Genomic DNA, 15,488 nt, shown 5'->3' with positions numbered 1-15,488 from the left:
CTTATCCCCCAGCGTTTAAGTAAGGGTAGAAGAAATAATTTCCTCGGGCTGGTATACAGATTACAAAAGAACATGATGTGAATGTTACTTTGTGTTGAATGGTCGTCGCATGGACATATTAATTTCAATGAGGCCCAGTCATTCTGTTTCGGCAAAGTGACCAAGCGGAAGAAAATCCCTAGGCGCAGCCTAGTTAAAAGCATGCGAGCATAGGGTGCTTTTTCAATCCCAAGGTAAGATTGTAGGCCTTCAGTAGGGGTGATTTGCTGATAGCTCAGGGTTGTGCCTTTAAGTTTCTCAGTGTCCCATCTAGCACTCTCTAAGTGTATAGATAATAGTTTAAGGGCCGGTCTAGTCAAGGTTTGTAGGGTCTCTGGTTCGTCGTAAAATTCAGAGTGTCCAATGTTAGAAAACATCGTTTGTACGTATCGCAGCCACTTGACTTTTGCTACACCGTCCAAAGCCATGCAGTCTTTTATGAGATTTCTATTCAATTTGCACTCCTCTGTGGTCCAAATCTTATGCCAGAGCAAACAAGGTGATATTTTTATGATGTCGCTAAGGTATTTGACGCCGGTCTCAATGTGAGTCATAAAAGTCGACGTGGTTTTGGACACACCTAGTAAGTAACAGATGAAAATATTCTCGCAAGTTTGTAATGAGGACACATTCTCGAAACCCCAGAGACCTGCGCCATATGTGGCCGTAGCTATACACTTTGCCCGGTAGATCTGTAACATTTCTTGAATGGGTTTACCCCCAATTTTGGCTGCAAAGGTTCTTAAAGCACCTATGGCACGGCTAAAGGCGAGTTTCCTAGCTGACACTGCGTGTTTCTACCTTCCCCACCTGTCAAACACAATGCCCAAATAGCAAAAAGTGTCTGTGATGGCAATCTTTTGCTGATCTAAATATATTGAGCATGATGGTCTGTTCTTTTGGGAGCAGGGCATGGAGAAAGTTTTGGAAATGTTCACCTTTAAATTTCTTTTACCCATGTAGGATGAAAATTCATTTACTGCTCTCTGCAAACCTACTTTTGTCCTAGACATAATTGCCGCGTCATCGGCATATAAAAGAATGGGTACAGGCCTACCATTAACAGCCGGATAATCGCTTGACAGAGTTATTAAGCTTTCAGCGATAGAGTTTATGTAAAATGTGAAAAGCAAGGGCGCAAGTATGCAGCCTTGCCTCACCCCTCTGTTTATGGCAAATTTTTGTGAACATTGCCCCTGGGTCCCAAATCTTACTCTGGCCCCCGCTTCTCTATATAGTTCTTTGATAAATGTGAGGATAGCTGAGTCCACCCCGATGTCTTCCAGTGTCGACCAGAGCATCGCATGGTCCACGCAATCGAATGCGGAGCTGAGGTCGACAAAGGTAACAAATAGGTCCCCTTTTTTGGCCTGCGTATATTTAGAGACTAATAGGGACAAGTTTAGGGATTGCTCCAATGTCCCTAGTCCCTTTCGGAACCCATATTGGAACTCCGAGATAACCTTCTTCTCTTCTTCCCAGTGTTGTATCCTCTTAAGGACAATCCTGCCAGCAACTTTCATGAGTCCGTCCAATAGCGATATTGGACGGTAACAAGCCGGGTCGTCCCTATTCCCTTTTTTAAATATGGGGACTACGATTGCATCCAAGCAGGTGGTAATAAAACCGCATTTATTTCCCATATTTAATACATTGGTTAACAAGGGAACCCAGAAGTCCGGTTCTGATTTATAGAGATCCACTGGGGTGTGGTCAGGGCCGGGGGCTTTACCTAAAGGACTTTCTCTAAGGGCATCTTCCACTTCTAGTGTGGTAAATACCAGTTCAATAGGGTAAGGAGGTGCTGGGGAGACAGTTAGGTGGTTATCCTGAATCATGCTATCTGGGGGTGAACTCACCTTGCATGGGTTCGGGGCATTACCCTGTGTGTTGTTGGAATAAAGATTACCATAATGTTCTACCCAGAGCTCAGCCGTTATAGCCACTTCTACAGAATTATCTCTGTCTTTTGAGTTATAAACAGATCTTATGACTTTCCAGAAGGCATTGCTGTCCTTATTCCTGGCGGCTTCCCCCAAAACTTCCCAGGCCTCCTGCTTCAGTTTTGCCCTCCGCTGTTTAATTGCCAGCTTATAATCGTATCTCGCTTGACGAATTTGAACTCTATCTTTTGGGTCGGCAGACAAAGCTTTCTTTAAGATTTTCAGTGTAGATGTACATCTAGAGTCAAACCACCCACAAGTATGCCTCCCCTTGTCTTTGCAGTTCCTAGTCAGTGCATTTTTTTATATGGCGCTGAATGTTAGAAAAAGCAACCATGATGCTCTTTGGGTCAGTATCTTCCTCTAAGCAGGCAAGTATGTCCGTGGAGCAAGAGGATAGGAAGTTTTGAAAGAAGGATGTTGGGTTCATTTTCTCCCATTTAATTACATACCCATTGGTCTTAGATAGGGTAACCTCAAATGGATATAGAACCCTACTAGGTTCCTTTACTTTGCCCTCCATGAGATTTACCCCGAAGGTGATGGGATAATGATCGCTCAGGGGGTCATCCCCCGTTTCCCAGAAGGTTATAAAGTCAGGATAGGTGGGTGATATCAAGGCAAAAGCGATTGTGGATTTACAACCTCTTCCATTGTACGTTGGGGCAAAGGGAACCGGGGGGGAACATGCCTGGTTAATAAAGGTGAGGTCAAAGGTAAATATGACATTGTTAAGAAGAGACCCCATGTTGGTGTGGGAGAAGTGCAGAGGACCGTCCTCCCCGAGATCTGACAGGCCGCACAAACCTAGCTCAGAAGACGGACAGACGGAACAATTGAAGTCACCCACCCACAACATTATGTGATCCCCCGAACCTTGATCTCTCAGTTTGTGAATATGATGGATCATAATATTCAAATTTGATTCCACCTCACTAATTGGCAGATTATTATAACAATTCACAAGAATAACCTTTTGCGAAGTGCCCCATTTAAGTAGTATGATTTGGAAGTACTGATTGGATTGGAAATCGCAAACTTTTACATCCCCTACGTTAGATATGTATGTGCACAAGCCCCCCTTGTTGCGACCCTGGGCTGATGGCACAGCTGGGGAATGGAAGGTTCGGTAGCCCAACATGTGCACTTCCTCTATAAGCCAGGTTTCTTGTAGGCATAGGATGCCATACTTCTGCACAATCTCCAGCCAAGGTTTGTGGGTGATCTTACTACCGAGGCATGCAACATTCCAAGAAAGGAGAGAGTGCATTGGGTTTCTAATTTCCTGTGGATGATGCCCTGCATTCCCCGTTGTGCCTATCCGAACTTGCAGGTGTGCAAGGTCTGCCTGTAGTTTGACCTGTGCAGTAAGAGGGTGCTGTTCAGGGGGGTTTAGGTCTATCCCAATGTGGCTTGGAACTTGGGGTATGGGCATTAATTTTTCACTCGGGACAGTTTCCGTTAGGGGATTTTGGGCATTGGTAAGGATTGGAGCGACACTAATTCCCAGTCAATCCACCTGATCCAGACATTCAAACCTGTTCATAGTGGGTGCTCCTTCCCACCAGTTGTTAAAGGGTTGCCAACCATCCCCATGTCCTTTCCATCTACGATTGTGGGCTATTGACCAAGCCCCAGGTGGCTCAACAGTCTGTTTTGGAGGATAGAAAAAGGTGAGGGGTCTGGTGACAATAGATTGGTCAGTATCCTGTGAATCCCATATAGTGATATGCTGGGCTGTGTGAGGGTCTGCAAATGAGACCACTATGCAGTCTCCAGGGATGGATTTATGGGTACGACCCACCCATGGCACTCTCCTAACCATTAGAACCCTAGTCCTAACAGTATTGGGGAGCAGTCTATTGATGTTGAGCCAGTGAATCACCTTATTCTTTAGGGACCACTGGGTCTCCATAGAAAGCGGGTCAAGTGGTGGTACACCAGCCAGTATCGCGACGTAGGGCCCGGCGTCAGGAGGAAGATCAATGTAGCCCCCACGAAAGTTCTGGCGGCCATGGTACTGGTTGGTTATGCGCGCAGTGGGGGGGGAATATTAGTCTTATTGGGCTTGTGGGCGGCCTTAGGGATAGGGTTGGGTAAGGTCTGGTTCTCGGGGCCTTTTGCCAGTGGTATTGGGATTTTTGGTATTAGGGGAAAGGGAACGATTGGCTTAGAGCGGGGTTTGGGTATTGGGGTTGGCTTTGGTGGGGGTAGGGACAAGACCGGAGGTAGCATTTCAGGGGCAAGGGAACTAACGTTAGTTTCTGGAGCCGGGTGAATACCATCGTCATTCTCCTGAGGAGTACTCTCAGCAATATGAGGATAAGTTGCTTCCAGTTGTTTTAGGCTAAGGGTGGCCAGGGAGACTAAGGTCTTATCCATCTCGAGGAGATTATTCTCGATACGAGAGAGTCTGAGTTCCAGAGGTGACAGTAATTGTTTTAATGTACCCCAGACTATCTTAAGAAAATCTTCGTCATCACCCCCCTTGTCTCTATCCCTCCCTGGCTCACTTTGCCCTCCCTCTTTGGGTTTCTCACCATATGTGGGGAGAGGCCCTTGAATAGGGTCAAGGACTACGTTAAGATTGCTGTGTTCCCTGTCCCCCCCTATTAGATGGTTAACCAAATTTGGCGCTTGTATGGTCTCCCCAGTGGTGGGTAGCGTTCGCCTATTATTAAAGAACTGCAACCTTGCAATTTTTTCTTTTTTGCGGGCATAAGCAGATCTTGCATTGTTTTTCTTTTTTAGAGTTGGGCCATCTTTGTTTTTATTTTTTGCTACTGGGGGAGAAAGGTCAGGGGGGTCAGGGCAGTTCCAGGTCCAGTGGGCGCGATTCCCTCGAAAGTTTTGGGGGGGCACAGTAGTTAAGGTGGGTATAGACTCTAATGGAAGGGAAAGAGGTGGGGGAGCATGGTGAACATCAGCATGGATTATCAGTGGGGGAGGGCAAGAAGCATGTTGTGGAGATGCAGCAGACGCGATTTTCCCTAGGGAAGATTTTTTAGAGTTAGCAAAGGTCTGGGAAAGCCTACGTGCCGCGTCAAGCTCAACTGACACCCTCTTCTGCATTTTAGTGATTTCAGCATCAATTGCTAGATTAGTCTTAACAAGGAAATCATCCAATGTCCCGCTGGGCTTACTCAGCCCCATTGCAGTTTTACTGCGACTGCCCCGTGTACTCATGATATATTTGAATTGCAGTACCCACAATGTACTTACTGATGGAAAAGGGACGAGTCAGATAACAAGAACCAAGGGGGGTGGGCCAGGCCAGTCCTCTATGTCCTCAAACGGCCTCAAACGGCCCGCTCTTTGCCCGGCCCTTGCCCCGCGCGCGTCCCGCGTGCCTTTGGCAGATTATCAAGGGGAGTGACAGGAGGGGGCGGGAAGAGGACCAGCTGCGGCCGATCAGCGCCGCTCAGCAGGCTGGTCCTCGCAGTCCCGCCTCTGAGCTTGTGTGTTGCGAGGTGGTTGCAGTAGACGCGTTGGTGCTCCTATGCACAACAGGGGACCAAAAAAACCAGGACCCTGACACAGTCTTGAGCCTGCGAGCGGCACCCGTGGAGCGGGGGCCGCGAGGCGGTGAGTTAGCAGCTGGAAAAGAACAGGCAACCGGGACAGCACTCCCAACACAGCCAAAGGACGAACCCAAGCAGCACAGTCTCCGTGAGGTTTTAAACAGGTGGAGGGGCGGGAAGAGGACCAGCTGCGGCTGATCAGCGCCGCTCAGCAGGCTGGTCCTCGCAGTCCCGCCTCTGAGCTTGTGTGTTGCGAGGTGGTTGCAGTAGACGCGTTGGTGCTCCTATGCACAACAGGGGACCAAAAAAACCAGGACCCTGACACAGTCTTGAGCCTGCGAGCGGCTCCCGCGGAGCGGGGGCCGCGAGGCGGTGAGTTAGCAGCTGGAAAAGAACAGGCAACCAGGACAGCACTCCCAACACAGCCAAAGGACGAACCCAAGCAGCACAGTCTCCGTGAGGTTTTAAACAGGTGGAGGGGGCGGGAAGAGGACCAGCTGCGGCCGATCAGCGCCGCTCAGCAGGCTGGTCCTCGCAGTCCCGCCTCTGAGCTTGTGTGTTGCGAGGTGGTTGCAGTAGACGCGTTGGTGCTCCTATGCACAACAGGGGACCAAAAAAAAACCAGGACCCTGACACAGTCTTTAGCCTGCGAGCGGCTCCCGCGGAGCGGGGGCCGCGAGGTGGTGAGTTAGCAGCTGGAAAAGAACAGGCAACCGGGACAGCACTCCCAACACAGCCAAAGTGACAAGCTTGCTCGTAATTAAAATAAAGAATTTCAAGAAGATAGAAAGGAGTATTTCAGCCTCAGGGCACTGATAAGACACGGAGAACAGCAGCAAATGGTATGCTACAAACCATAGAAACAGACAAGCACACAAACGAATGAAAATGAAGAGCTGGCTTTAAGCCCCGTTTAAGAATACAATAGATTTCACAAGCACAGCGCAATCTAAAAACGAATAAAAATGACTAGACAAAGTTCTACTACCAAAAATTAAGGAAGCTATCAACCACCCCACAGCCTCAATGCTTGCTGCCAAACACTGTTAAAATGCTCTTCCTTCATCTTTCAAACTTCATTCCTACACAACTATAAGTGCATATTCTCACTTCATCTCTGCCTAGCATGTTTGTCACCATTGGTATTTATAGTGCCTGTGAATGATAAAGCCACTGACCACTATGCAGAGGATCCTTACTGTGAATCTGAAATCTTTCACAAGCAATTGAAAAGCTTTTATCCAGGAATGCTCACTCGTTTATGCAGAGGATCAATAATGGGAGCGTGAAATATTTTGTGAGCAGAAGAAGTGTTTATTCAGGAATGCTCTCATCCTATGTGCTTTGTACCAAATTTATGTTGTAACTGGTTTACATGTCAATGCATTAAAAAAAAACACAGCATTAACAATTAAGAAATATGCTATAAAGAACTAATCTCTTGGAAAGTCAACCAATGTTAACGCTAGTAGCAAAGTTTCATGGGTGAATATGCCACCTTATTTCGCATGTGTTTATAACGCATGGCATTACAACGCAGTTTTTACAACGACCGCGTTGTTAGTTTGCATACCGTTACAACGCAAGTCGGAACGACTTGCGTTGTAAGGGGCGCTGGATGTTGGAATAGTATAATTTACTATTCCAACTCCAGTCTGTGCAGACAGTAGGCAAGGTGTTGGATTTTAAATCCAACACCTTCTGCCCCTTACAACGCAAGTCATTGTTCCGATTTGCGCTGTAACGGTTTGCGAACAACGTGGTAGTTGTAACGACCGCGTGGCAATGCCATGCGTGGTTTCGCATGCGTTGTTAATGCGGTTTACCTTCATGGGTTCACTCCTACTGGACTATGTATAGAAAGTGGCCAAACCAGCACAGCATAAACAATGTCTGCTGAAAATAAGCATGACTCCCTCTGAAGACATGAACCAAGCTGTCAAGGATTCAGATGTCTTTCACCAAGGCAGCATTATAAACAACTTAATAAATTGCCCAAATTAGTCACTGTTCTATTTAAAGCCCCAGCGAACCAGACTGGTAACAAGATTAAAACAGAGTAAACATCCAACTACAACAGAATGGTTCTCACTTAGCAGCCAATAGAGGGCACAATTAAGACATGTTCTATTGTTATGTACACAAATTGGAGGGTGGGGAGGGGTTGTTATGCATGCCTTACAGCCTACAAGAATAAAAGTTGAAAATATATTTTTATTAAAGTTCAAATAAGGTGCAACAGCCATACAATCCGGAGCATTGGGTCTCGGAGGCAATATCTTTATAGGAAAATTGCCACTTGAGACCAATACAACTTCTTTGGGGGAAGCCAACATGATTCCAAGATGGATAATATGAAACAGACCCCTAAGAGCATTCTAGGATAGCTGGTTTAATACCAGATAAAATATCCTCCATTCATCAATTAGTAGGCAAGTATCCTGGTTCAAGGCACGGAATGGCTAGGGAGGGACAAAAACATGCCACATATTAAATTAATTTTACAAAAAAAATGTTACATTATATTTCTTCCACATACTTTTCTAATCAACAAATGTTGCAGAAAACTTCTAAGCAAAACAAAAATAGGCCTTAATTACTACTACAGATCACTACGGTTATGCACTGTATAAAACGTATCTGCCCCTTTTCACTTCAATATATACTACAAGCCACAGTGTTGGCACGCTCGAGATGGATTCCCTTTTCTCACATTAAGCCAAGAATCACTTTAATATAATCGGGCTTGCCACAAAGCTTGCCCACATTTCCATTAACTTACAACTCAACATCCTTTGCACATTTTACTTGGGGGCAGATAACTATCAATATTATGCACACGATCCACAATATACAGCACTCTCAAACAATGACCATCAGAAATGTCTAACTTTTCAGAACTGGCCTACAGTTTACTAGCAGGGAGCTTTAATTTACTTCCATTTTAGACAACATAATAGGCCAATTTGAAAAATGGCTAACGCAGTTCCATGCTAAAACTCAGGCAATGTGTCTTTTACTAGACCAGCTGTCACCAATTTACCAGAGGGACACATAGCTTTATCAAGCTATGACTTGAAAGGTTAAAGAAAACCAACATTGTCAAATTACATTTATAGTATGATCTACAAATTATGACATCTATACTGGACTAATATTCATTATACCAGCGTCTATCGAAGAGCACATTACAGCACTTACTGTTTAACAGAAGAGACTTACTAGTATTGAAAACAAGAAATCAGATCACAACTGTGATGACTTTCCAGGGTCAAGTTCAAGGGTCGAGAACTAATACTTGCCCTAGATTCTGTAGCACAACAATGGAAGGAATGTTCCTACTTGTAGGAAGGAATGTTCCTACTTGTAGGAAGGCAGAATCACCCTTCTTGGCAGCTGCAGATATTTCGAAACAAGTCGATTCATCTTCTGAGGCCATACCAGGTCTCCCCCCATTGAAAAACATGGCTACAATAATTTGATTCACAAAGTGATTTGAGTATGTAACAGCTGAATGCAAAGAGCCTTCAGATAAACTGAGAAATTTCAAAATGTAGTAGAGAAACGCACACACAAAAAACAGCAGTCAGTTGAGCTACATATACAAATTGAGGCATTTCACTGGAAAGCTTAGGAGTAATTCCGAAGTCACTATATTGTGAAGCCAAGAAAACGCGGTTAGAACAAAATGCAAGGAAAGCAAAAAAAAAAGGAGGCAAATGAAAAACACTTATCACCCATCAATTCACCCCAATCAGACTACTGTTCAATATTTATTAATTATTGTGGAGCCGCATGATGAGGTTCATAAAAAGTTCCAGGAAAGGTTAAGGGACTTGGCAAATAGGCATTATTAAAACCAATATAGTGCATTAATTTTGAGTCCAGACTAAAATATCTAAACAAGCCTTCTATATAATGGACTATGAGAAGAGGAACTACTTGACATTTCAGGGTCCCTCATACACTGCAATGCAAACATTCCCCAGGAGACAGAACAAATAACTCAACAGCATGAACTGTAAGAGAAATACTCCTCTGAAGTCAAATAATTCTTAACAGTAGCTGCCCTGTCAAGCTAAATTACTTGAGGATAGCAGCGAATAGTCTCTTTCCTGCAATCCTATGAACTGAATGCAAGAAGACCAACTTTCTGGCTTTCATGGTACCCAGTCTGCTCAGTAACCCCTTCGATGGAAACCAATGAAATAATATAATTGACACAGAAGGGCGTGTGTTGTTAAAATCCTCAGAACTGGTGTTGACACCTTAGATCAGGGACCCACTGGACAGAGATAGTTGGTTAATTTTTAAAGGGGAATTATTTTTAAGGTCAAATCATTCTTGTAGGATTATGTTTTCTCAAATTGGATATCGGCAACAGCTGCACTGACCGCAAGGCATGACACGGTCAGGATTTACATTTGCGTTTTATTATCCTCAAGTTTATCATGGGTACACAAATTAGACAGTTTGGTGATCCTAGAATATGTGGAGTACACTGAAACGGAGGATATTTGACCAGAATAATGTTTTATCCATGGGTAGACAAGCATACTTTCCAGCATCTCTGGAGTTGAAAAACTTAACTTTGCCCCTCCCTTCCTTTAGCTCTGCTGTCGACCAAATAGGATTACTGTAATGCTCTTCATGGGGACACTGAAACCCTCTTAAAATACAATCCTTTTTGAACATGGTAGCAAGGAGTACAAAAGGGCTGAAAAATATAGCCATTTGTTGGGGGAAAGCATTGGTTAGTAAGCAAAGACTTATTGACGTTTTTAACTAGATGCACATTAGCACCTTCATGCACAAGACTCAATAATCTGAGATTAAAGGACAGCTACCACCATAACAGACAAAAATTAGGATTCAACCAAGGCTAACTGCAGCACAGCAGTATCAACAAACCAAAAATGCTTTTAATAAAGCAGACTGAGCTATCAGAACAACAGCTAGCATTATCCATCCTCACCTAGGTAGGTCATATTTTTAAATAAAATTAGGACATTTAATCAAAGATTTATTTAAACTACTAATTTAGTCAGACAGATGTGTTTTAAGTCAGCTGGATAAAAGTGTCTAACTTATTAACAGAGCCAGTATAACACCGCTTGAGGGAATTTCACTTAATCTAAAATGTACAAGTCCATCATTATGTATCTCGCCTTTAGCGATCTGAAAAATCTCACATTTTCACCCCTTCAAAAAAAGCAAATAAAACGTACCTAGAGTGGATTTTGGTAGCCTCCATCAGCCATTAATCAGTTTGTCTTTTTCATCTTTTTTCAGGGATTGTGTGGGCTTTTCCATCAAGGCCCTGCAATTTGTGGCATGTTACACTGACCTACTTTAATTCCATTAGGTAGTGTTTACGGGGTATTAAGCCATCCTACTTTTTTGGCTAGAGCCAATGTGTGCTCTTTGAAATATTTACTTCGACAACAAAAGCAAAATAGAATGGCTGTATTATGGCTTCTCTACTATGTAATATTTTGCCAAGCATGCCTTTTAGGTATACTACTTACAACAGAAGATCATCTTCTAATTCTCATAACACTCTTTTCTGATGATAGTGTTCAGCAATAAAATTCAACTCTCTGCTTCCATACTGTTGTAGCCAAAGGAGTTGCCTCATTATGGGATTTTCTAGCTAGACAATCTGAAGGCAACACACAGTTTCCCAAATATTAAAAAACTTCCAGTAACAATTATCCGGATTGTTTTCCCAAATGCTAGTTTACTTAAGCCTTCACCATACCAGTTACAAGTCAAAGATTTACAACGGTAGTATTCCCTTCCCTTACAAAATGCATTGCTTACATAAAACATGTGACTTGACTTTACTCTAGTTCAAATGGCAAGTGCAACAGCAAGAACGTATAAACATTACAGCATCTTATTCCTGCATTGAAGAATGTTACACCTCGACTTTTGCCAATCGACAATTTTTTTGTTGCTGCTCTCTAAACAGTCACTGTCATACACTCTAGAGCATAACTTTGCACTGTTAAAAATCGGGTTCAGGTGTCTCTCTTCTGAGGTGGGCCTATGAAGTGCAAACTAAGCTGAAGGCTTTTTTGCTTAATACTAGCAAAAAAATACACAAGATACATACTGCGCTGCATTGCTTTTATTTAATTACCAAGCAAGACTGGCCATGAATGGTATACGGTATCTAAATCGACCCTGGTATAATCTATTGTATTTCAAATACAGCTTAATGTAAAACGTTTTTTGACTGAGTGAATACTAAAATTTAAATGACATGTTTGCAGCAAATCTTAATCTTTAAAATATCACAATCGGCCTGTGTTCTTTCAACATAAACTGCTTTAATGGTTCTCATATAAGCTTTTGGTCAAGGCTAAATCTCAGCATTTCCAGTCTAATGAAGGTGGATTCCAAGTCAATTTGGTTTTGATATGGCTTAGGTTACTCTCTGTAACAGCAACTGCCATGGCTGTGTTCAATAATGGAACGTTTAAAACATTTACAGAAATAGAAAATATTTCCTAATTGTTACAAGTGAATTGATTACAAAGCCATTATTCTTGTAAGAAATGTGGCTAAGCTGACTTATAGCCTGCAAGATTACTTTTTTTAAAACATCAAATTTGGCTTATAAACCTCTTAGAATGCACAACGTGAATGTAGTTTCCTAATCCATTTATAGAACCAACGTCATGATGAAACTTTGACAGATTATTACTGTGTGTTACACCAAACAGGTGGTACTGGTTAAAACTGGTCTTACCAACTGAAATTCTCTACGTCTGTCATAGGCATGCTGGATTCCACTGTCTTGCCATAGGGATCTGATCGATGGTAGATGTTTTAAAAAAACCTGTGTCTCCACAACACCTTGTGCCACCATTGCTGCTCGAGTGTCAAATGCCATCATCCGTTCTCCATGCTTCTGATTGGAAGGGTCCCCCCAAGGGATATGAAGCTTCTCTCGTGCATCAACGAGCACTCGAACACCTTTAAATAGAGAAATAAGATGCATTAGGTTAACCCAACACTTCCCTCAACAACCTGTACTGATGCCAATGAATAGTTTTACAATACTCATCTTTGGCCCTTTTAGAAGGGCAAAAATTAGCATACATATCTTTAGTTGAAAACTTCAGGCATCCAGTGTAAAGAAACTATACTTTGACGTTAACGCACCAGAAAACAAAGAACATTTTGAACCAAACAACTTTCTAAACAGAAAATTTACATCTTCGGTTTGTGAAGTAGTTTACTTCACGGCTGAATCATTTTCTAGTGTGTAAACAAATCCATCATGTAAATTATGGGCAAATCACCACCACTTCAATTTCTTCAATAGCATCCTCTCACCCATCAACCGGCTCTCCAAACCCAGCTGGTGTTAACCAGGCCTTACAAAAGAGGAACTTTATTTGAAATGTAGATCTCACTCTTGTTATAAAAATGTTAGTTTGTGCAACCATTTGGCAACAACTTGATACCTACCTCGAAGAGATCCTCCAAATCAAAATAATCCTTAATCCAGTAGAGATTTGGGTGCCCGTATACACACACTTAACTTCATGGCAGGTGTTGTGCTGAAAGCATACTAACCAATACACTTCTTGCAAAGGAGATGCACACAATACTGACAGAATCAAAATGCACAGCCATGCTATCTACTCTCACTTGCTGGCATGTTTTTTTTTTTTTAATACGTACTCTTAAACTCTCAAACTTCATACTTTGAGCAAGACTCTTACAGTATAAATTAGATCTTTACCTTCATAAATTAAAGCCACCCTGAAGCAGGCTTCTTAAGCTCAAACAAAATGCCCCAGAACAATTGAAAACAAACCCTAAATGAAAACGATAGATGGTTGTTCATTCCCCAGTCAATCTACTTTGCTACCCAATTTATAATATACAAGACAAATCCCTTTTTCTTGTTTATTAATTTTCTCTCAATATCTCCTATGGAGTTCCTTCTGATTTCAATCCCTAGACCATGGATTGGGTAGAAGTCGCTGACACTTCCGCATGCGAAGGGCCGCACTTTCACCTATATTACCTGGTAGCCCAGTGCCACTAGGCGCATCACTGGTACCACACCGACGCCCGCTTGCCATACACTTGCATTTCTCGCAATCTGATCGGAGGGGCATCCACTGGACCATACAGACATACAGCCACTCTCCACCACGTGCTGGGCATGGCGCTATTTGATGTACCTGCTGGGGGCAGCTATATTTCCCTCTACTGCCCCTTGCGGAGAATCGCTGGCTGCCATAGTTAAGCGCTCTCTCACTGGCTATGCATTGCACACTGCAGGGGACCTTTTCCCGGATGGCCATGCCATCATCTGGGCTGAGGACACTTGGTTTGCCGCGGCTACACCATTGGACAAGTTTATTTTGCATCGCATTCAAAACACCCTCCATGCCCAGGTGCCCTCCTATCCTATTGCCCCAGATTTTACCCCCTCTCTCTTCTCATGGATTACAGCAGTGAGCATCTAGTTTCCAGGCTATACCACAGGTGTTTGGACTTGGTGCCCACCATAGACGAAAGGCTGCGCGGGTATGGATAGTGTTTGGTTTTATTGCTGCCTTCAGACCAAGTTGGTCTCACCCAACCAAAAACAAGCTGTTGCATTATAAATTTCTTCACAGTGCCTACATGACTGCAAAACTTATGGCCCGGGTAGATCCATCTTGCTCCTCCAAGTGCCCCAAATGCATCGCCGACGACAGACTTGATTCACTTAGCATGGGCGTGCCCGCACATCCTCCAATTCTGGGCAGACATCTTTACCCGAATTTCCCAAAAGCTGGAGTTGGCACTGGACCCCACGCCCCGCTTAGCGTTACTGGGTTATGTCCACAACATTCCTAAGCGCTCCCAGCACTTAACCACCAGGTCACTGCTGCTGGCGAACTGGGAGAATGCACTGGGCTGGGGGAGCAGCTGCTACCCTACGGTGGGGAACTAGCTCAAGAGCCCTATGTTTTGCGACACGACCAGTGAACTATACGCCATGATGCAGCCCCCTTCATCTCGCCCTCAGAATATTTGACAACACCTCCATGCTTACCTGCAATGTCTGGACACGTCCTCACAATGATTGGCCCAACTAGACCCACGGCTACGCTGCCAAGAATGCAATGCTTTTTTTGTCATGAGTAGCCTTCCTACCGCGACACTTCACTCCTCTCTCAGTCCTGCCGAAACCACAACACCTTTTTGCATGGTACTGCAGGTCAAAGCTGTTCATTAGTTATCGTTTACTGCCATTACTCTAGACCCTGGGCGTGCTTTATCTTTTTTTTTTCCCCAGAGTTTTATATAGCGCGAACTAGACCCGAATCGGGTATCAGAGCACTTTACATGGCACCAGTTGCATTACATGAGGACACATTCATTTTTGTTGGGCACGGGGAGATTACGTGATTTGCTCAGAATCACAGGATGTTCAGCGTCATTGCCGAGACTCGAACCCAGTTTCCCAGATGAGAGGTCGACCGTCCTAGCCGTTTGGCCAACTCCTCTCCCCACATGTAAATGCAGAAGGCTTGTGTGTTAGTTGTTTCTTATGCTACAGAGAGAAGGAGGCGCAGATGCAGAGAGAAAGAGATACAGGGAGGAGAAGGAGATGCAGATACAGAGAGGAGGAGATGCAGAGAGAAGGAGGAGATGCAGAGAGAAGGAGGACCAATTACTTTAGCAGACTGTAAGGCCCCCCAACTCAATCCATACAAACTTTTAAGAAACGGGTAATTTCAGAGGGCGGGACAGGCTGCGAGTAAACCATTTGCACGCTGAAGGGAGGGAGCCATTTATTATCTACACTACAAACTATATGACGTTTCATAAATCCACGGCATCTGAAATGGCTGTCCCAGATCTGAAAAAGTCATTAATAAGCCCTCTCTTTATAATGAAACCTGAGATGCGGACTCCCTCTGCAAGTGGTTACTGCGTCTGGGACAAGGAGAGGATGTTTGGTCTG

General features: G+C 43.9%; 1 protein-coding gene across 1 annotated transcript in view; it reads right to left on the bottom strand.

The window, feature by feature from the left end:
* GNA13 (G protein subunit alpha 13) overlaps window positions 1-15,488 on the bottom strand; it is a 189,278-nt gene that overhangs the window by 161,667 nt on the left and 12,123 nt on the right. The window contains exon 2 of the mRNA XM_085617282.1: window positions 12,261-12,487. Coding sequence (XP_085473408.1) covers window positions 12,261-12,487 — 227 coding nt within the window. The remainder of the gene's footprint in view (window positions 1-12,260; window positions 12,488-15,488) is intronic.

This window comes from Triturus cristatus, chromosome 7 (assembly GCF_964204655.1).
Source record: "Triturus cristatus chromosome 7, aTriCri1.1, whole genome shotgun sequence".
Classification (NCBI taxonomy): Eukaryota; Metazoa; Chordata; class Amphibia; order Caudata; family Salamandridae; genus Triturus; species Triturus cristatus.
Note: the sequence above shows the minus strand (reverse complement) of the source record. Positions and strands in the feature narration are given on the sequence as shown.